The 22,154-nt window shown below is 33.1% G+C and overlaps 2 protein-coding genes across 3 annotated transcripts; both read left to right on the top strand.

Moving 5' to 3' along the window:
• Nucleotides 1-5,742: 5,742 nt before the first annotated feature.
• Nucleotides 5,743-12,040, top strand: LOC130809392 (E3 ubiquitin-protein ligase MIEL1). Its single transcript, XM_057675160.1, has 12 exons — nucleotides 5,743-6,038; nucleotides 6,118-6,205; nucleotides 6,490-6,546; nucleotides 6,649-6,681; nucleotides 7,193-7,270; nucleotides 7,513-7,556; nucleotides 7,862-7,902; nucleotides 10,021-10,103; nucleotides 10,200-10,291; nucleotides 10,379-10,448; nucleotides 10,622-10,663; nucleotides 11,370-12,040. Exons 1-12 carry the CDS (start codon nucleotides 5,989-5,991, stop codon nucleotides 11,490-11,492), a joined length of 801 nt encoding a protein of 266 aa, XP_057531143.1. The 5' UTR covers nucleotides 5,743-5,988; the 3' UTR covers nucleotides 11,493-12,040.
• A 1,489-nt stretch (nucleotides 12,041-13,529) lies between these two features.
• LOC130809391 (uncharacterized) lies at nucleotides 13,530-21,927 on the top strand. 2 transcript variants are annotated; one of them, XM_057675158.1, is made up of 5 exons: nucleotides 13,530-13,748; nucleotides 14,491-16,721; nucleotides 20,749-20,862; nucleotides 20,989-21,138; nucleotides 21,264-21,924. In XM_057675158.1, the coding sequence occupies exons 2-5, from the start codon at nucleotides 14,499-14,501 to the stop codon at nucleotides 21,399-21,401; spliced, it is 2,625 nt and encodes an 874-aa protein (XP_057531141.1). In that variant the 5' UTR covers nucleotides 13,530-13,748; nucleotides 14,491-14,498; the 3' UTR covers nucleotides 21,402-21,924. The 2 variants fall into 2 exon arrangements, with proteins under 2 accessions (XP_057531141.1, XP_057531142.1); XM_057675159.1 differs by having other exon boundaries at nucleotides 13,560-13,748; nucleotides 14,495-16,721; nucleotides 21,264-21,927.
• The last annotated feature ends 227 nt before the right edge of the window (nucleotides 21,928-22,154 follow it).

The following is a 22,154-nucleotide window of genomic DNA, read 5'->3' as shown; positions in this document are numbered from 1 at the left end:
TGTGATTTGGAGTTGTTCGCAGTTACTAACTGCGAACAGAAAGCTCCACAAATACCCAAAACAGCTTCCTCGTTCTCATTTTCTCTAATTTTCAAAACCCTACCTTATACTTTTCAACATTCTCCTTCTAAAATAACTATTAGACTAGATTCGATCCATCAATTTTTGCATTCCTTTTTCAATTTGGCACTTCAAAATTAGTTTGAGATACTCTAACTTGCACAAAGGTAAACTTTTACGGTTCCCGTGCCACACATATGCTTTGACATTGTCGAAATACATCTACCAAAGCGTGAACTGCGCCAATATGGATTGGTACAGGGCATTCCACCGCCTTGCGACACTGAACCTGAGTTGCATCTAATTTCATGTAAGAATCAAGGTATGGCGAACTGGATGGAGATCAACTGGCGCCACATCGCTCGGTTGTATTATAGACTTGAGCTGCTGGCCCAAGATACGCCGATCGATGTTCATGGCGCACCACCTACTACATCAGACTACATGCCGTGGTTACTCTCCATCATTCGCCAATGGATGACACCACGTGGCATCATCGCAGCATCACATTATGCTCCTGTTGCGCCTACGATGACCCAATTTGTAAGTCTTCATTTCCATTTAAATGATTAAGTTGGCAATTACATAATATAATATTACATTAACTATATATGAATTGGAGGCACAAGGTGTGGCAAGTGATGCGGTACAGCCACGAGGAGCCAGTGAGGGAGATTGCGTAAGGCATGCTCGTCGGCACACAGTTCCAGCACTTCATACCGGAAGTCGCTGTAAAGTCCACACCGGCTACCGCCGATGCGCACGTCTCATCTTCTGCTTATGACTATCATTTGGAGGAGATGACCTTTCATACCCCGTTGACGTTGCTGGGACTTTGCAGGCTGGGCCATCGCAGCCATCACAGTACCAGTCCCCTCCTCTGCCAGAGCAACACCCGAACGCTTCTTACTACCGTAGGAGGCGTAGGAGACCAACTCAATTGGATAGGGTAGATGAGGGTCATGAGCTTAGCATTTTGTTTTTGTATATTTGGATTAACTATATATATATATATATGTGTGTGTGTGTGTATGTGTGTGTTTATTTAGTTGTATATTTCAAACATTTGTATATATTTACTTGTATATATATGTTTATTTACTTTATCATAGCCTCCAAGCTTTGACTTACAAATGTTCGGAGTTTTTGCGATGAATTATCCCTCCTGAAACATACATTGACTTTTAATAATTTAACTAATGTCTCTAATGCAAATACAACAAATAACAACTCAATAATTAGGAAAAACAAAAGTAAAGTATCTGTTAACTGCGAACAGGTCAAAACAAGTCAAACAGCTGTTCGCAGTTACTAACTGCGAACAACTATTTTATCTTTTTTAACCTGTTCACAGTTACTAACTGTGAACAGCCCCAACTCACAGGTTTGTGATTTTCACGCTTACTTTTGGAAATAAGTTGAACGTTAACTTATTTGGTTCATTTTGTTAATAATTTGTCTTATACATTTCAATTTTTCTTAAAAAACAAGGCCTAAGTTGGACCAGCCTAGTCAAAATATATGGCCCATTCCATTTAAAATTTTCAAAAACACTAAATAGCTATATTTGTGAAAGATCGTTCTCCTATAAAATGCTTGAAAACAAAGAAATTATTTTCTCGTAATTTCTATTAGTTATGCTAATTAATTCATGTGTAAGGCGTATCTCATGGTAAATTTGGCTCTTACAATAATAGGTAAATTCTCAATCTTGAACCAACCATGACCTTGACTGCCCGTTTGGTAAGTGGTAATAAACAGTGGTAATGGGAATGAAAAATAATGTAATTTTGGTTGAAAAATCTCTCACCTACCTTGATTGCCATGTTTGTGCAACTTCAATCATCTCATTTTATACATAAAATTCATTCTAATGTATTACCATTGGGAGAGGTGGTATTAGGTAGTAATAGAAATTTGTAAACAAAATTTTTTTTTGTGATCAAAGTTTCATCACTATTGGAATGACATGGAACTTTTGATGAAATTTTACACTATAAATCATTCTCATTACAAGCATTTAGTACCACTAACCAAACAGGGCGTAAATGTCTTCAACATTGAAGCGTTACGGAATTTATGTTCTAAATTTGAGTCAGCCTTGAACTAGTCCAAAAGAGTTTCAAAACTGACTCCAATCCTATGTTGACAATAAAATTATTTCACTCTGAAACGGTTTAATATGGACTAGATTAATATTTAAATTTTTTAAAAATATAAAATAAACAGTTATCAAGTATGTATGTTCAGTTACATTTCAATTTACTTAATTATTTTTTTAATCATTAAATGGGCTGCTTGTATGGGTCACTTTCATGGTGAAATGGTCTCATGCAAGACTTGTCCAATGTTAGCCTATAAATCGACCAATTAACCAACTCGTGATAAACTACTAATTCAATTCATAAATTATTGTGAGAGACGTTATCTCCGAGAGACGCATTAGATATATGGGTTAAATAGTGCTATTAATACAAAATAAAGTGAAAATAAAAATGTTGGTTTCTTGTTTTGAAATCGTCTCTTTGAGAGACGGTCTCTCACAAGAGTAGTTAAATTCAATTTGAGTTACTCTTGTAAAGATCAACTCTTGACTTAAATAAAGAATTTATAATCTCATAAGCTGTCATAATTAGGCTATAAAATTTATATATGAGACACATCTCACGGTGAAATTGTCTCATATAAATATTCGTGTTTGTAAATACAGTTGGGTCTTATTCAACAAAAGCCCAAAATAATTCGGGCTCCTGGTTGCTGCCTTCCTGCGTCAAGGTTTCTTGGGCTCCGGATCAAATCTGGTTAGTTTGGGTTTTGGCAAACTGGACATATTGTGGCAGGTTTGACTTTTGAAAATGATAATTTAAAATAACAGCTTGTTTTGTGTAACACTGCTTCATCATGAGAAAATTTTTGTTAAAATGAATAAGTGTTTTTTTTTTTAATTCTTAGATTAAGATTGAAGAAATTTTTAACTCTTAGAATAAATATCTTTCTCAAAAGGTAGGAATCTGTTCGTTATTAGTTAAAGCAAACAAAATAATATTTAGTCAAAAAATTAAGTAAAGTTTTGTTCATTGTTGCTAACAACGAATATGATAATACTTGGTTAAAAAGTCAAGTAAGTTTTGTTCACTATTATTAATAACGAATAAGTACTCTTTATAATTTTTTTTGCTAAAATGTATAATTTGAAAAAAAAAATGCTATATTTTTAATTTTGATAAAAAATTACGAGATAGTAGAATTTTTTTAAGGCTATGATAGCCCCGCCATAACTTAGTAATTCATCTATATAATTTTCTTTTTATTTTTTAATTTTATTTTGATAATTATTTTTATCAAAATAAATTTATCTTTACAAAATTATATGAGTAGTCTAATTAAGTTGAACAAAATCTTAATTGACAATAACTTAAAGAGATGCTTAATTTGAGGATTATAAAATTATAGGAACAATTATAGTTATTTAATTTTGATAATATTGCATTTAATTTTTTCAATATTAGGAGAGAATATAATTTTTATTAAGAGAGAAATTAGAAAATAAAAATAAATAAATTACGAGGAGGAACAGGTAAAAAGAATTTGCATTTAGTAACAACGAGTAAGGAAAGATTTGTTACTAGCAGTGAATTGATGTCTGACCTCAGTTTTAAAAAAAGGTGCATTATATTAAAAGTTAAAATTTTATCAAGCTTAATTTGAAAAAAAAACACTTATTTTTTTCAAATTTTCTTTGAAAAGCTAATTTGGTCCAATATAATTAAAATAAAATCTTTTATCCACAAATACTTCAAGGTGACTCCACAAATACTTCAATGTGACTGCCACACCTGTGCAACCTTCATTCTAGCCCTTAAGAATTTTATTTATTAACTTCAAACCTTAAAATAATTATTATAAACTTAAAATCTTCATTTTAAGCCTTAAAACCTTACTTCAAGAGTTAAGTTGATTTTTTAATTAACTACTACTTTGATTGTTAAAATATTTATTTTAAGATTTAAAATTCCGAATTTAAAAATAAAGATAATTATTTGTTTATAATTTTTTTTCTTGTTTTTTGATTTAATAGTAAGGATAATTCTCTACAAACAATATTACAAGAAGAAACATAATATTAAATATAAGTCTCTATAAAAACTTAATTACAAAAGTTATCATAGTCATAGTATGCCTACTATTCCGCACAAAATGAGATTTGGAGGGAGAAAAGTAATCGACAGATCATACTTATACCTCCTCAAAGAAAGGGCAAAGAAGAGTATGTGAACTCAATTTACCCCGAAATAAACATGATACTGCAAACAGAAAGATAAATGACACACAACCAAAATTACGATTCTAAAAGCAATCGTACTAAAACTTATTTATTAACCGCCCTCTTATTCTTAATTACAAACGAAGTTAAGAATCCATTCATCTTTCTCTTTATACAAGTGAGTGGCAACAAGCTATCATAGACCATAGTATTATTTATTTATCTCTTGCTTTAAATGCGTATTTTTTTTATGTATAATCCTCGGTGCTGTGAATATTATTATCTTTTTCTATTTAAATGTTTTTAAGATTGATGCATACTAAATTAACGTGTAGCAAGTCTATACAAGACTTTTTTTCTTCTCTAAATTAGGGTTATTTTTATGTTTACTAGTCTAATGTGCCTGCAAATTCTTTTTTTTTTTTTTTCTGATTTCCTTGGAATCAATTGATTGATTAGGTTAAGAAATGTATTATGCTCTTTTATATAATTCTTGTATTTTAATCCATTTTTGCTCATCGTATTTTCTTGAAAAGATAAAATTATTCCTAACAAATAAAATTTGTTAATTTTTATACACAACATTTAATTTAATGTTGTAAATATCATTACTCTTTCATATATGTAATATTGTAAAACGTAAAAGTATAACTTAGGAGAGTATATGCCCACAACTAGTTAAATACTCCTTTTGTTTTTTTCATTTTGCACCACTTTCATTTTTAATCCGTTATATCGATTTTTCACCTTTTGCTTTTTTGGTCATGATCTCACTCTCTTTATTTTTATGGAAAACTATCTTACAATCTTAACTACTTGTTTACATTATTTACTTGTTTTATTCCTTATTTTTCAACTAAATTCCTACTTTACTAAATTTATCTATTTTGCAACCCGGTAAAATGAGAGACATAAAGGATGTAAAACATGACATCAGCACACCACGAGTCTAAGCAGTTACGGTAGTTGTAAACAGAAGGGGAAAGGTTGCTTGACTCAGTGATCTTCCCTTTCCAAAAATAACATGATTTACGGCGCCACAATTCTTTATGTACTTTTTCTCTACCCCTTTTCCTATTTCAAGAATGCAACTTGCCAACCAACTCCCACCCCAAACCTTATCCTATCACATTCCAATATTATTAATTATTTCGATTTCTTCATTTTTATTAATCTTTCCGTTTTCTTATTTTTTTTACATATACAATATTCTATTTTAAAGGTTGAAATTTGATTAAGAATAAAATATATATAAATAATAAAAATATCTATATAAAATTTTGTTAGATTCGTTTTAATATATATTTTTTTATCATATTGAGACTCGAAAATTGCTTTAAAATCCGTAAAATAATAAATGGGAAGAAAAAAATAAAAAATCTTTACTTGTATTGCTCTCCACTTTATTGCTCTGCAAATCTCATTAATCTTGAATATTATATAATATAATGTTAATAATAATGCAATTTCATTATTGGTTCTTCAAATACACCCCCTTTTCCTTCCTTCTAAAATGGTTCTCATCTCATATTCTTTTTTGATTGATTTGAGCTTAACCCATAAATCTGAAAAACACTAAAATCCATCTCCTAAATCAGTTCAAGTATTGCCCTTTTTGAAGTTGAAATATTTTCAATTTTTCTTTGAATTCAGATTATTAATCAATGGAGGGCTCTGCTAATGAACGCCTTGATTTTGGGAAGATGGGTTATGGGTATTTTTCCTTTTTTGTTTTTGATCTTTATTTTTATTCAAGATTAATTTTTTTTTAATTGGGTTATTTTTGTTTTCAGATGTCAGCATTACAGAAGAAGGTGTATGATTAGAGCTCCTTGTTGCAACGAAATATACCCTTGTCGCCATTGCCACAATGATGCCACTGTAATTTGTTCATATACTCTTTTTCTTTTGTAGTCAAACAAAATCAAAATTTAAAGGGTGTTTGGCTAATAGCTGATTTTGGGAACAAAAGTTGTTTTAAACCGCTAATTTACCAAATAATATCATTAGATGGTGGACCAACCAATCATCGATTGATACCTAAATAAGTTATCTGGCAAGCTATTTTGCCAAACACCCTACTAGAAACTCTTGGGTAATTTGGATTAGTTGTTTGGATTTGTGGGTATTGATTGAAAATTATGCTTGTTGTTTTCAAATTTTAGAGCATGTTGAGAAATTTCATCGACCGGCATGAACTAAATCGATATGATGTAAAGCAAGTATGTAAATCTTTAAGCCTTTTTGATCTCTTGCTTGGATTATGTTTGATTCAGACTATATTGAGTGTAAATTGTTGGTTTTCTTTCATGATTTCATTACAGGTTGTATGTTCTGTCTGTGACACTGAGCAACCAGTAAGTACCTCATAAAATTAGTTTGCAAATTTCAACTCCTTTGTCCCTTAGATTGACAAACCAAGAAATGGGAGAAAATGGGTATTTTAATGGGGTATATAGGTGGAGGTAGAGGTGTTCATTCGGGTCATCGTGTCAATTGCGGGTCAGGTTTTTCAGGTCGGTTTAAAATCGGGTCTTGTATCCACATTGATTTTTACATAATTTTAAACTCAATTTAAAGTTTGGTTAAGTGGGGTTTGATTCCAAGGCCGGGTAAATATCGGGTCATCGAGTCAGTTTAGAACACCTCTGGATAGAGTGATGGAGGAAATAAAGGTTTAAATTAAGGAGAGTAGAATATTGAAGTAGGTTTTAATGGTGTATTGTTGCTAGGATCATGTCCAAAGGGGTAATAAAGCAAACCACCTGGGACGTACCAAAATAGTATATGGAGCAAAATCACTAGAGGAAATATTGTCTTATTTATTCCAATTTGTGACAAATTTTGGTCCTTTTTCTGTTAATTCAGGTGGCACAAGTCTGCACAAACTGTGGAGTCAAAATGGGGGAGTATTTCTGTGAGATTTGCAAGTTCTTTGATGATGATGTAAACTTTCTTGATCTTTCTATTTATAGTAAGGACTAAAGTTTTATATAATGTGGTTAATGGCTGAATGTCTTGATCAATTTTTATAAATACGTAGCAATCTAGAGTAATGAGCTAATTGAACAGAATTTCAGTTCATCTCCATGATATCAGACACCTATATATAACGGTGTATTAGATATGGAACTTCACATTCCTCGCGATTGTTGCTCTTATTGAGATCACTTGTTTGTTATTTGCAGACTGATAAAATGCAATTTCACTGTGATGATTGTGGGATTTGTAGGTAAGAGACTTGAATTAATGAATTTCCATTTCCGGTAATATGTATCTACCTATATCGTATTATTACCACAAATAGTCTTTTGTGATCAAAGCTATGTGATGGTTAATCTCTTTTCATTCTTTGAAGTTATCAGATACTAATGTGGGGTAGTGAGGAAATATCTGTATAAGTAACCAGTAATTTCAGAACCAGGGTATCTAGATTCATTTCAAATGTTGTTGTGTATTTCAGCTTTTCGTTTGAAAACAATGATAGTATGTAATACTGTAATTATCTGTATATGTAACCGGAAATTGCTGAACCAGGGTTGGCGGCCGTGAGAACTTCTTCCACTGCAAGAAGTGCGGTATGTTTGATTTCCTCATATATTTCTGTTCATGGTTTGAAATTTGGAAAACACATGAAACCGCCTGGAATGGAATCTGATTGTTGTGTCCATATTCTTGTTGTGTATGTATTCGTTGTTTCTTTTGGTATGCGTTTAAGCCCCAAAATGAGAAACACAGGGATTGCAAGAGAAATATATTGGTCATGACAACATTCTCGTGTTTGTAAACTCCTTAAACTTTCTCATATTTCTTAAAAGGAGAGATAAATACTCGACCAGGGAGCTCGATCTAGTCTGGGTCGAGCGAGCAGCAGCTCACTCTTTTCAAGCTTCCTCTTTCCTTTTTCATGCAAGCCACGGTCTACTATGTTCTCACACTTGATCCTAGGACTGAAACATTCCACTTCAAAGCTTCACATGTCAAGATTTACACTATCGATAGTACCATGTACTATTGATTCCCATACAAACCAAATCACCAACATGTGAAGGGTTCTCTTCTAACTCACACTAACTAAAAATGATTAATTACCTTAATCATGTTTTGATTGCTTGGTGAACCAAGTCACCAATAATTCTTACATTTCTGAAGAAATTGAGCCTTTGTTTGGCTATAACTTAGAGTTGACTTCAACATTGGAGCAGAGTTGCATCTTCATTGTATATTCTTGTTTTTTAGGATGTCATTTATTTTTTGGTAATTATACATGCAAAAAATTTCCAAATTTGATTGAAGTGTATACTGTATGCCATATGGTCTGTTTGTGGATAAAATTAAGCGTTGGTGATAGTAATAAGCCGTGTTTTTGAGGTTCAGGGAGAGAGTGACAACATTCTGAGTTAACTAGTAGTAATATACTTCTTGGATCATTTTAATCGCGACTTTTCTGATGAGCACAAAAAGATAAATATAGTGCATGTGGGCAAATAATACCCTGAAACAATAAGGAACTTAATCTGTCAAACTTTTCTTTTCTAAGACGGAATTATTGAAATCAATAAGGAACTTCCAAATTAGGGATATGCTGCAATTATTTAGTGACGGGCTAAGATTCTGTTCGGAAAGTAGCGGTGAACTAGTTATAAAAACTAGTTATGAGATTATTAAAATGTGTTTCTAAAATATTATTGTAGTTTTTGTTTTGTGGATGGCTTGTATCTTTTCAGTGACTTTTATATCAAGCTGTAAGTCAGGTCTTATAGTTCATTGGTTGCACCTCGTAGATTGCGTTTAGGGCTTGGCTTGTGGTGTGTGAGCTCTTACATGCGAGAGCTCAGTGTTGTTGCTGGCTTGTCGAGGCAACAAGTCGAAGCTTGGCTTTCGACGACTTGTAACCTTATTCATGAAATGGTGATGCAGATGTTAGGCAGCATGTTGTTGCCTTCAAAGAAGGGACAAGTTGCCTTATACGACCGGCTTGTTGCTTCACCAAATGAGCTCTAATCACTTCTCTTCAAAATACAAATGAGCATAAACCTCGTCAAAAATAAGCCTACAACTCGCCCGAACTATATAAATTAGGGAAAATAGCATCGAACATAAACTTATTAAAGATCACTCCATATTATTCTGTTGAGCTTAAGTGATTGCAATAAGAGTGTCGGATTAAGGAAAGAAGTCGTTTGCTTGATCAATCAAAGGCTTCTGTACCTAAAAACCGGAATATAAGCCTCTTATGCGGGTTTTTTTATATCAAATTCGAATATATGCCTTACTTTTATGTGGGCCATGCTTTAGATGTATATATGTAAACCAAATAGGATTTTGATCGAAAGATACTCCCCTCGAATGCCTTGGATTGAATAAGGCAAGGATCCGAAAGAGTTTTTGAGAAAGAAATGATGGTTTAGGTGTTTTGTTTCGCATATCGAGCAATATATGGCGCTGCTTGAACTGGTGTAAGCCAGGTCAAGGACAAATGGCTTTGTTGGGTCTGAATTGGAATCAATCTGATGCTTCTTTGTGGTCTTGCATGTACTTCGTTTTAGCGTGTTTCTTTGGGTGAAAATTTATATTCAGGCTTTCATTCATCTGGTTTGTATCGAGTCATTTATCTCCTTTTTCATCGCATATTATATTTGATCACCCTACATTTCTTATAAGTAGCATTATTTCATCTTTGAACATTTCTCCAGGATCTTGCTACTCTGTAGCTTTACGAAACAATCATATGTGCGTAGAGAATTCAATGCACCATCACTGTCCCATTTGTTACGAGGTCTGTCGATCATAATCCGATTCTATTTTTAGAATTCACTCTTCTTTGGTTGCCTAAAATAGTAATTGATCTAATAGCTTCTCCTTTTTGTTCAAGTATCTTTTTGACTCACTGAAAGACACCACTGTGTTGAGATGTGGGCATACAATGCATTATGAATGCTACGATGAGATGGTGAAACGTGACAAGTAAGCATTCTTGGTCCTTAAGGCAAGTCGCTTTATAGATTGATTTTTTCTTTGTACTTTTAGTATGAGGCTTGATCCTTTTTGCAGGTATTGCTGCCCTATATGCTCAAAATCAGTAATAGACATGTCTAGAACCTGGAAGAGATTAGACGAGGAGGTAAGGTCGCTATATTCATCCTAATGAAGTAAGATTTCGTTTAATACGAGAAACATAACCTGCAATGTTTTGCCTCCTTGTAGTTCAATACTTTCCTATTCCGTTAGAGCTACACTTCGCTCTCCATTACGTTCACTCTTTCTTTCTTTTCTTATACTTTTTTGTATTGCCAGATTGAAGCAACCACCATGCCAGAGGATTATCGTAACAAGAAGGTAATGCTACTTCTTCGAGTTTTCAATGTTCGATATGATCATGTATCGCAATTGAGTAGTAACTTGAAAGTCGTTTTGTTCAGGAAATTTCCGTTCCTTTTCATTCCATTACTCTTACGGCCCATTTGGTAGGTGGTAATAAAAGGTGTTAATGGGAATGAAAATTAGTGTAATTTTGGTTGAAAAATCTGTTGGCTACCTTGATGACGATGCTTGTTCAACTTCAATCATCTCATTTTCTTCATAAAATTTATTTGAATGCATTACCATTGAGAGATAGCGGTATTAGGTGGTAATGGAAATTTGTAAACAAAAAAACTTTTTTGTGATCAAAGTTTCATTACCATGGGAATGACATGGAACTTTTGATAAAATTTTACACTATAAATCATTGCCATTACCACTATTTAATATCACTAACCAAACGGGCTGTTAACCCAATACAATTAATGGAGCCCCCACCTAGGGTGGAGTATGGGGTAGTTAGATATATGCAATCTTACCCTTGTTAAACTTTTATTAGTGATAGCAAAAAGGTTGTTTCTAATTGCCCGTGATAGCAAACATCGTGTGCAACTACACATAAATCCGTTTTAGTGTAACCCATTATAATCCGGAATCAAATAACTATAGATCTTTGGGATCATCGAAATAAGGGACATATTACAATATCTTACTAAGCATTTGGGTTCTACTTTTGGTGCAGGTTTGGATTCTTTGTAATGACTGCAATGATACAACAGAGGTGTACTTTCACATCATAGGCCAGAAATGCAGGCATTGCTACTCTTATAACACCCGGCTAATTGCACCGCCAGTCCTTCCTTAGATGTCCGAGAATAAGCATGGCCATTGCATTTGCTCGATAATCCCCTTTTCTCCATTCATTTAGTTCTTCATTGGGTATATTACTGTGCAAATTAATCACTGATTTGCACCATTCATCATGATTTGGACAAATTAAGTCTAAACTTTATTGTTCAGCCTGTAAATTTAGTCGAAAGTAGACACATACAGGCTGCAGTGAAGATGATGGCTTCTTTTTAAACATCCTTGTATTTGACCGTTAATCATATCATTCTAAGACTATTCTTGGTCTTTCCGAGTCTACAACAATTGTCTCAGTTGGAGTATATACTGAATTTCTTAAGAGGAATTGAATTTTAATTTTCGCTGCCTCTTTTCCGAACTATTAACCTATTCATCGGTTGGTTGATTGGCATGAGCATGAAATTAATTAATAATTGATAAGATTTTTATTGATTGTTTTATGGTTTTAAAATGGACATGTAAAAGACAATTGAAAGTTAAATTAATGAAAATTGTAATATGGTACTTCTAGTAATGGTTGTTGCGATTGAATGTGAAAAATTTTATATGGATTTAGTGTATATTAAAATTATATATAATTTTAAATTAAAAAAGTGGGAGTTAGGAAGTGTAATTAAGTAGTGCGGAGAGTAGTATGAACTTGTGAATAGAAAATTAAAAAGTGGTGTAGATTAAAAAATATTGTTAATTAAGTCAATTTTATACTTACACACTTGAATAGCTACTACTAATAATAAATGATATTTATTTACTTCTTATTCTCTATATATTAAAAAACGTAGTTATGTGATATCTTGTTTGATTCGTATTAATGTATATTATTAATTTTTTGTATATTTTAATCATATGCACTTTAATATATTAAGATTCAAATCAACTTTGAAATTTGAATAGTGTGAAAATAAGAAATGCAGCAATTCTTAATCAAAGGAAGTAAGTTGAAGGATTATTTAGAACAATAAAAAAACCTACCTAAAATAAGAAATAGAAACATCAAATAGGAACAAACACAATACCTTAGAATAATCGGCTAGTCTCTTGAGAGATTGTCTCTTTAAAAGACGTATCTTAAGCCTAATCTATTAAAGATTAATGTCTATTTATCGTATATTTTAATGCCTACTTATTACATTTTCCTTAATGGTTGCTTACTGTATCCTTGATGCCTACTTTTAATATCTTAAATGTCTACTTACATCATTCTTAATGTCTACTTATAATTTTTTTTAAAAATACAATAAATCAGTCCAATTAGAAATGATCTCTCAAAGAGACTGTGTGTCATAAGAATTTGTGTAGAATAATTTGTCAGGTTACAACAATCACTTTCTTGTAATTACATACTTGATAGTTTTTATTTTCTTAATTAATACTATCTATTTATACCACAAACTTCCACTCTTAATCCAAACATAAATAAGATGTTTACTTTACTTACAAAGTAGGTCAAAGGAAATAGGGTGATTCTTAATTAACTATATTATTTTGGTTGAATTTTAAGTTTTGGCTTTCTAATTAGTCAAATAATTAAAAAAATGTTTAATAAATGATCTTTAAGTCGGAATAAAAAACTTATTATTTTAAACAATCAATAACAAATAAACTTTCTTATCAAATATATCCTTAACAAATGACTTAAATAACTAGCTTAATAGACTTATCAGACCAATACATTCACTTGGTTATAATAATCAATAATTTATGTCAACAACTACGACTATCAACCATTTGTCAAACAAATTAAAAATAGATCTATTTAAGAAAGGGAGTATATGAGAATTTGCTAGATAGTTCATACTGAGATAATCTAGGTAAATAACGGTGGTTTGTAATATTGACAAATCACTTTATGTGGATGAATTTAATAGATTAGAGTTTATAGGATTTTAATTTAATTTTTTTAATTCTATTTATTTTATTGATATTTATTTTGTCTTTTTATAGTGATTTTAAAACATGGTGATTAATTGGGAATTTTTAGTTGGTATTCGGTATGTAATATTGGATAGTGGATGGGTAAACGCTTATCTTGGAAGAAAGATCTCAAAAGTCAAAACTGGAAACTAGCCAAAGTATTGGGTGATTGAAACGTCTTCATTTTCAATTTTCATATACACATTACATACATCCCCTTTTCCTTTCTCTCTCTTGTTCGATTACTAATGTTTTTTTCTCGATTTCAAATTTGTCCTTCTTCCTCTTCCTCTTCTGCATGCTTTCTCTATTTTTAGTCCAGCAACTCGTTAATTAATTGGTAATTTTTAATTTTTTTTTATAATTATTTATACCTCTGATTTGTTTTGTATGTAATCATGCAATTTTCAGATTTCATACCATATCCATTACTACAATTTTTGGGTTTTCTAATTTTTGGTTTTTGCGATTGTTGGTTTCACTTAGCCGTAATTTACGTCTTTAGGGTTTGATGTTGTAATTTATTAAGAGTTTTGTTTGATGATTATATTTTCCTCCGGCGATTAGGGTTGCGTGTCTTTCTCGTTAAGTAATCCCTTTCTAGTTATTTAGACTATTTCTTGGTTTTGTATCTTATAAACTTAATTTAATGCGATGATTAGTGAAGCTTTTAGGTTTATTGATTGTTGGAAGTAAGAATCTTGCATGATTTCAGTGCATTTTAGGGGTAATTTATTTAGAGATCATTCAACTGAATACTAATTTAACTTTATTTTATCAATTGCACAACTGAAATAACAGTGGGTCGAAGTTGTTTCATGTTCAGGATTTTTGATTTGATTGCGCGGGTGTTTGTTGTTGTGATGATCTTTTTTCTATTCTCTTGCGAATTGCTAAGCATATTTGCAAATTTCGGATTGGTTTAACTCGAGTGATTGCAAATCAAATATTAGTCTAACTCAGTTACTGCTCAAATGTACATCTGGCTAAGAAAATTGAGTTTTAAATCTGTTGCTGACGTTATCCTTGTTGGTATTTAAATAAATGTTGTCATTTATCTTTGTCTTTTGCTTTTTGATTAGGAAGACCAATGAGTACTGCTCAAGCATTCAGTGACAATTCTTTGCCTAAAAATCTTTTTGATAATAGAAATTTGAGAGGATGCACAACTAGGAAGAAAAGGGATAATATTGTTCTTATTGATGTAGATTCTGAACTTTTTGGCGATGTTTTCATTCTCGATGTTCCCGAATCCTTCCAGAAAAAGTTCAGAAAAAACCCAAAGCATGCAATTTGCATTGATGATTATGATGTTGGTAGCGGTGGTAGTAGTTGTGGTGAAAGAGTAGATGGAGCATCTCGTACAAATATCAATGCGATGACAAGTGATGAATGCAGCCCACCAGAAGCGGCTGAGCCCTCGACAAGTGCTTTTGTTGATGTCGGTGGCTTATTTTGTAATGAAGGAAATATGCCAGTAAAACTTTCTAAGTCTAAGCGAGCTTATTCTGGACAAAGTGCTTCTAGAAGTCAGTATGGACATAAGCCTGATTCTGAAGGAGGTTGTTCTGAAAGTGACTGCTCTGATTGTGAGTTAATGGTAGGATCTCCTGAAAAACTTCGTGAAGAGTGGAAAAAAGCCTTTCACAGGAGAAGAAAATATGCAGGCTTTCCAGAACCTAGTCATCCTGTTCACGATAATGCTAATGAAGGTAGTGATGGTGAAAGAGTAGATGGAGCATTTCATACAAATAGTGATACGTTGCCAAGTGAAAGATGCAGCTCCCCAGAAGTAGCTGAGTCCTCAACTTGTGCTTTTGTTGATGTAGGTGGCTTATTTAGTGATGAAGGAAATAGGCGTGTTGAACTTACAAAGTCTAAGCAAACTTGCTCTGGACAAAATGTTTCTATTAATCAGTATGGACAAAAGCTTGATTCTGAACGATGTTCTTCTGAAGGTGACTGTTCTGATTGTGAGTTGATTGTAGGATCTCCTGAAAAACTTCGTGAACAGTGGGAAAAAGCCTATTACAGAAGAAGAAATAATTTCAGAAGTGTTTTTACAGATTTTGAAGATAAAGCTGGCTCTCCGAAACCTAGTCATCCTGTTCATGATAATGCTAAAGGAGCTAATGGTGGTGATAGAGTAGATGGATCATTTCATACATATAGCGATGCAATGCCTAGTGATGAGCAGAGCTCACCAGAAGTAGCTGAGCCCTCAACAAGTGCTTTTGCTGATGTAGGTGGCTTATTTAGTAATGAAGGGAACACGCCTGTAAAACTTTCGGAGTTTAAGCGATGTGTTTCTTGTAATCAGTATGGACGAAAGCTTGATTCTGAAGGATGTTCTTCTGAAAGTGAATGTTCTGATTGTGAGTTAATGGTAGGATCTTCTGAAGAACTTCGTGAACAGTGGAAAAAAGCCTCTTACAGAAGAAGAAATAATGCCAGAAGTGTTTTTTCAGATTTTGAAGATAAAGCTGGCTCTCCAGAACCTAAATATCCTTTTCATGATAACTCTAAAGAAGGTATTGATGTAGATCCCTCTAGTCAGCAAAGGAATGCTCGAAATTGTTCTCTGCATAATGATGATGACAATGTGTTTGATGGTTCTAAGAAGTTGTATAATGGAAGTAAGATTCCAGAGCAGGATAATGATCCCATGGAAACGGATGATCATTTTACAAGTACATGCAAACATCTGGATCATGAAAATGCTGAAGATACGGTTGAAAACGTAACATTTACTGGTCCGAAAAGTGACGTAAGAAATCGTTATCAACATTACGATTTTGATGATTTTTGTTTTGTTTTCCCCCAGAAGTTTTCTGTTGGAGTTAGGGTTTGCGAGCAGTATTATGATCATTTGGAGATGAATGGGCATGCTACAAGTACAAATGATGATGGTGTTACTTCCGGTGCTGATCAAAACAAAAGAAATATGACTTGTGCCCCTGAATGTTCTGGTTCCCATATTGATGAGCAATTTATAGTAAAAGATACGGTGTTTGTGGATGATTTTCATGAACCTGCAGGGAAGCCTGCTGAAAATTTTATGTGTCAGCAGAATTCTAATGCTAAGATGCAAGATGTTGAAAGCAGTCACACTGATTTGTTTGTTCGACATAAAGATGCTGGAATCCGGCCTGTACCTTCAGATGATGCATCTAGTTGTCATGGAAGTGCAGCAGCATTTTCTTCTGACCAGGTTGAAACAATTATAGATAGACAGAAGATCAAGGAGACCGTGGAATACAAACATGCCATGGAAGAAGAATTGGCAGCTAGGAAGTTGCAGTTGATGCGAGAGGTTTGCTTCTTTGATGCTTTTATTGATTTATACAATTCACTAGTAAAATTTATAATTTTTTTATTTGCTTGTTCTTGCCCTTTGCTTCAGAAGAGGCTTAAGTGTGATGCTTTCTGTTTGTCTGTATTTGGCTTTACATAATACTCCTTGCCAAGTATGGGGTATTATAATATTTTTTGATCCTTTTGTGATCAAATGAGGGGAATCCCAGAAATTGTCTAACTTGTCTAAACCTGAACTTAGTTAGCTGAAGTTATTTTCACTAATCACAGGTCCGTATTTATTTGATTTGAGTATCCCGTATCTGTAGTTATTGATGTGAGTTGAACATGGATAGCTCATTAAACTTAAAATTCGTAAGTGGTAAAGGACAAAGCTTAATCGAGCAAGTCATTGAGTTTTTCTTATTTTTTTAATTACCCTTTGAAATTTTGGTTTGTGCGTTAGCATTTTACCATGTGTTATATGCTTTTGAGCACAAAATGTGTTTGACACAATGTAACATTACTCGCTTGCTAATTTGCCTTTTGAATTCTCGATTTATTTAAAAATGGCTCAAAAATAGCCTAGAACTTATCATTATTCGCTTTTTAGTTTGCGATTTGCAAGGGAATTAACGAATAATGTGACATTGGTTTGACATTTGACCATGTGGATATTGATATTTAAATTTCCCTTGGCAAAATTTTGTCCATGTCAAGTAGTTTGTAGTTAAATAAAGCATCAAAGACACATGAGTTGCCACAATAAGTCAATAAGAGTGAGTTTCTCTAAAAGCTTTCTATGGAGTCCTAGTAAAGCACTACGGAGTGTTGGGATTAGAGATTAGAGTGAGATTTAAAACTTGGAATTCATTTCATTACTTGTTTTTTGTTCATGGGCTAGGCCGTACGCAGTTTTAGTTTTAAAAAAAATTATACTAGTAGGGGATATAGGTCAAAGGTTTTAGAATTTAGCTGTAATTGTTCTAGATAGTTGCTTGACATACAATCAATCTTGCATTCTTCACACTTTTTCTTGGTAAGTAAGATGCCCATTTCATGTTAGAAATTCTCTTGTTACGCATAATTAGCTAGGTTTGCATGACATTAGAATTCTGGTAAGCACTATTCCTCCAATGGTTTCATCTCGATTTGTATTATGATGTTCCATGTACATGAAAGGTTTTTGCGCTACCATCTTACTCATTTGTCCATCTTGGGAGTATTTTTTTTATCTTTTTTTTCTATTTTTTCATGTATGTGTGAATAATTCACTGATTTAGTCTAACATTTTTCATAGTGTAAACATGCCGTAATGTTCGCTGATGCGGTAACAGAACGTTGATGCGGTAACAGGTCATGGTAACGCCTAATATCGGTCGAATTATAAGATTTTTTTGATATGGCCCAAAACACGGTTTCTTCACACCGTTTCAAAACGGGAAATGTCGGTTCATTTGTTTTGAAAACCATTACAACTTGATCGATGCGATGTGAACTTGTTTTTACACTATGAACCTATAATAGGTTTAACTCACCGATTTGTTGGACCATGCTTTCTTAATGAGTGAACAAATATGATCTTTGCTTAATCAAGATTAACTGTGCGAAAGTGGATCGTAAAGCTAAGAATGGTGTAGAGTGTTTTCTGTGAATATTTAACACTAGAGAATATTCAATCAAGAATAATGTTGCGAGTCGCGTACAAAATTTATTGAGGCTCACACAACTAAGTATAAGTCACTTTTGGTGACTGTTCTTTTATTATTTTTTGAGAAAACCTGGTGATCCTAAATGCAAGAATCTTTTTGGAAGAATTACAATAGAAAGATAACACTTAAATTTTGAGGTTAGTGTTTCTTGTGGTCAAATATCTCGGAGAATATTTACTTGTATTTATATTTTAATGAGTCCTAAATAAAATAGGGTTATAAATAAAGAAAATATTTGAATTTTATCGCTTGAATGTGAAGACCGAAGCTGCAAATTGCAAATGCCAAACTGATGCCAAAACCTGATTGTGCTCGTTTGAGCAATCCCTTGCTTGTTGGCTGTTCAAGCCACTGCTTATTGACTTCTTGTGAATGCTCTTCAACTTTTGTGCTTATGCAACCGAGAGCTCTTCAATCCATCTTGTCCTTCAACACATAAACACCATTTGACACCTCATCCTAAGCCACCCACACAGGATGGATTAATTGTAATTTATGGCTAACGTGGTTCTAATCTTCAGTGATGTTTTCAGTCCTCTCCTATCATTATGTAATCTTTTCATTTTTCCTGATAGCATCTATTAGTAACCAACACCACTTCTTACCTTAGGGTTGTTGGGTTCACCTTAAACTGTGGACATTTGTTTTAGTTACGAGTTGTGTTATGATGTTCAACTCAGAACACATTCACCATTGTTGTATACTACAGAAAATTTTGCCTTGTAATGACTGGGTTAATTTATCCATATTCACCGCCATTCCAGAAAAGAAAATTTTTAGTTCAATTGAACAAATGTGTTTATTTGATAAAGGAAACAATTATTGGTGAATCAGCCTAGCAATGCTTAAACTTCTGAAGTTTATCTGACATCCTCTTGGGCATTCGGGTGGTGAAATATTGCTTTTATAATCAGCTTAGGGCATAAGGTTGGCGTTTCAATGTAGTTTGTATTATTGTATATATTCATCTATTTTTATTTTTTTTGAAGCAACTAAACTATATTGATAGCAACGTATATAGTTATAGGAGTTTTTGCTTTAGAAAATGGGTTATGGAGAAAGATTGACAGAGGAGGCACAGGTGGAGATCATAGTGCAGAATATTTTCCGTTTTAATAGGTTTTGAGCTCACCACGACTAAAATTTAGGTTGAGACAACTATGAAAACATTTGTATTCACTGTTAAGGGTTTGTCGCGATCATTACCTTGATGTGAGTTCGTGACCGAAATTGTATTTTTGCACTATGGTGAAGATAGATGGGTGGAGGATGATGTTAGATATACAGAGGGCCAATGACGGAAAGAGAAATTAAATTGGGAATGAGGGTTTTCTGATTATTATTTATCTTTCAAATAACTAGGCAGGTATGGGCCGTTCTGTCAGTTTCATTTCCAACCAAACCCAATAGCTGATGGTAGTTGCTAAAAAATAAATAATTGTTGGTAATTTTTGTCCGTTTTGCTTATTTGACTGCCTCTATCATTTTGAAAGAAACTATCTGATTTGACCGATTTGTTTGGTTTACCTTGAAGTGGGGATTATAGCATGAACTAAATATTTGGGCAGCTAATGTGCATCTATGAAGAAACTACCTTTTTGCCACTTAGTCCATCAAAGTTAGAATATCTAGGAAGAAACTACTCTTTACTGCCACCTAGTCCATCAATATTTGGGAGAAAATGCTCGCTCAACTGCTATCACTTGGTATTTTGCAGCATGGTTCTTAAATTCTGTTTTATAGTCTCTTCTGAAAGTATGAATGATTGGTGCTCCCTGTATTGTCTCATTCACATGTAATGCCTAGGTTACCATTAACACTCCTACATGATCCCAACTTTCCTTGAAAGGTAATGGGATAAATTAATATCTATTTGTTTTTACTAGTATCTTCTGGGGGACATTTAAATATGTCATACTCCTATGGTGGAATCTCTTAGGGATGAATTAGTATCTATTTGTTTAAACTTCGTAAAATATCTATGTATTTGAAACTAGTTTGTTCTTTTGTTTTTTTTCTTTTCATGTGATCTCTTGTTGTGGAAGACGTGGTTGATGTTGTACTTGTACCCTTGTAGAGCGATTGAGACTGACTTGTTTAAAGTAGTATCTTCTGGGGGACATTTCAATATATTATACTCTTGTGGTGGAATCTTTTAGGGAAAATCAGTATCGAAGTATTTGTGTAAACTTCTTACAATATCTTTGTGTTTGAAACTAGTTTATTCTTTTGTGTTTTTTCTTTTCTGGTGATCTCGTGTTGTGGAAGACGTGGTTGATGTTATAACCTTGCAGAGCGATAGAGATTGACGTGTTTGCTTGTCGATTACTTTAGGCTGAGGAGGCACGGAGGCTAAGGAACAGAAAAAAAGCAGAAAGAATGCGGATAGTGATGAATAAAAGAAGACAAAAGGAACGTGTAGAAGAAATACGACAAACAAGGAGAAAGGTATATATGATGCTTGTGCACTGCTATCACTTTTTGTTTAATGCATTACATAGAAGTTGGGACACATTCAAAGTATTTAAATCTAAATGAATGAAGTATATCTTTAAATTGAAAATGCTAATGCAGGACGAGGAGAACCAGAATCTGAAAGAGAAATATCGTGCTGAGATAAAGAAAGAGCTACAAAGAATTGAAGCAACAAGTGGTGACATGGCCTCGCTACTTAGATGTTTAGGGATCCATGTTGGTGGTGGTTCTTTCCCTTCTCCACACGAGGTAACATCTTTTTCCTCCTTCATCCGTCACCTTGTGCATTGTTTTCCTTAGATTCTCGGGGGCTTCTGTTATGAGTTTTGTTTGCTTATTTTTTCCAGAATTTTTACGAGGGGTTTTTTTTTCAGGTTCAAGCTGCTTATAAACGAGCATGTTTGAAATTCCATCCAGATAGGATATCAGCAACTGATTTGCGGCAGCAAGTTGAAGCCGAGGAAACATTCAAGCTGATCTCTAACATGAAGGATAAATTTTTGTCAAAATAGATGTCTATGAGCTTTACTCTTAGGCACCTTAACAAGTAAAGCGAGATTTTAAATTATCTAAAAAGTAAAATGAGGTTTATTGGTGTAATGGAGACTTGTTTTAGTTTGTTGTCATCAATTTTACCTGTACATAATGTCCGTATTCCATGCATTTCGTTTCCCATGTAGATTTACTGTCCTTTGTTTTGCAGGCAGAAAGAGAAACGCAGTGCTTTGATTTGTTCCTTTTCTTATCTTTATGTGGAGTTGTGTTATTTACTTTTGCCCTAGAGAACTACCAACTTTGATGAATTTGCTATATTTGGCGTACTTCATCATTGTTGACCAAATATTACGTTTGTAAACAGAGTCTGAGGAAGATATAAAGGATAATTTGTATCTATACTCCCTTCCAAAATAGGATTAGAGATATAAGGTCAAAGTCATCACTTAAACTTAACCAATAGATGATTTAAATTTACAAATTTAATATACAAAAATGTCAGCGTTTGAAAAAAAATAAAATTCAAAAGATTGATAAAAAAATTTTAATGGTTGTTCATATGAATTATTCTTTTTTATTCATCTTGATTTTCTAGCTTTTCAATCTGCAAATCTAGCTTTTTATAACATTTTTCACTCTGACTTTGGCTCTTTGCACGTATTGAAACTATTAGAAATAATTTTTTTCATCTTTTCCTCAACATTTGCAACTCCCAATTCATTTTTATATCTTCGTTTTGAATTCTATCCTTCAAATTATGCTTACTAATA

The sequence above is a fragment of the Amaranthus tricolor genome, chromosome 3, assembly GCF_026212465.1.
Source record: "Amaranthus tricolor cultivar Red isolate AtriRed21 chromosome 3, ASM2621246v1, whole genome shotgun sequence".
In the NCBI taxonomy this organism is placed as follows: Eukaryota; Viridiplantae; Streptophyta; class Magnoliopsida; order Caryophyllales; family Amaranthaceae; genus Amaranthus; species Amaranthus tricolor.
The sequence above is the reverse complement of the archived record's forward strand: the minus strand, read 5'-3'. Positions and strand labels throughout refer to the sequence as shown.

Coding starts and splice junctions, on each gene's coding strand:
- LOC130809392 (XM_057675160.1), top strand. CDS start 5,989: ATGGAGGGCTCTGCTAATGAACGCCTTGATTTTGGGAAGATGGGTTAT. Junction 6,547..6,648: donor ATCGATATGATGTAAAGCAA/GTATGTAAATCT, acceptor ATTTCATTACAG/GTTGTATGTTCTGTCTGTGA. Junction 7,903..10,020: donor CTTCCACTGCAAGAAGTGCG/GTATGTTTGATT, acceptor ACATTTCTCCAG/GATCTTGCTACTCTGTAGCT.
- LOC130809391 (XM_057675159.1), top strand. CDS start 14,499: ATGAGTACTGCTCAAGCATTCAGTGACAATTCTTTGCCTAAAAATCTT. Junction 16,722..20,748: donor AGTTGCAGTTGATGCGAGAG/GTTTGCTTCTTT, acceptor CGATTACTTTAG/GCTGAGGAGGCACGGAGGCT. Junction 21,139..21,263: donor CTTTCCCTTCTCCACACGAG/GTAACATCTTTT, acceptor TTTTTTTTTCAG/GTTCAAGCTGCTTATAAACG.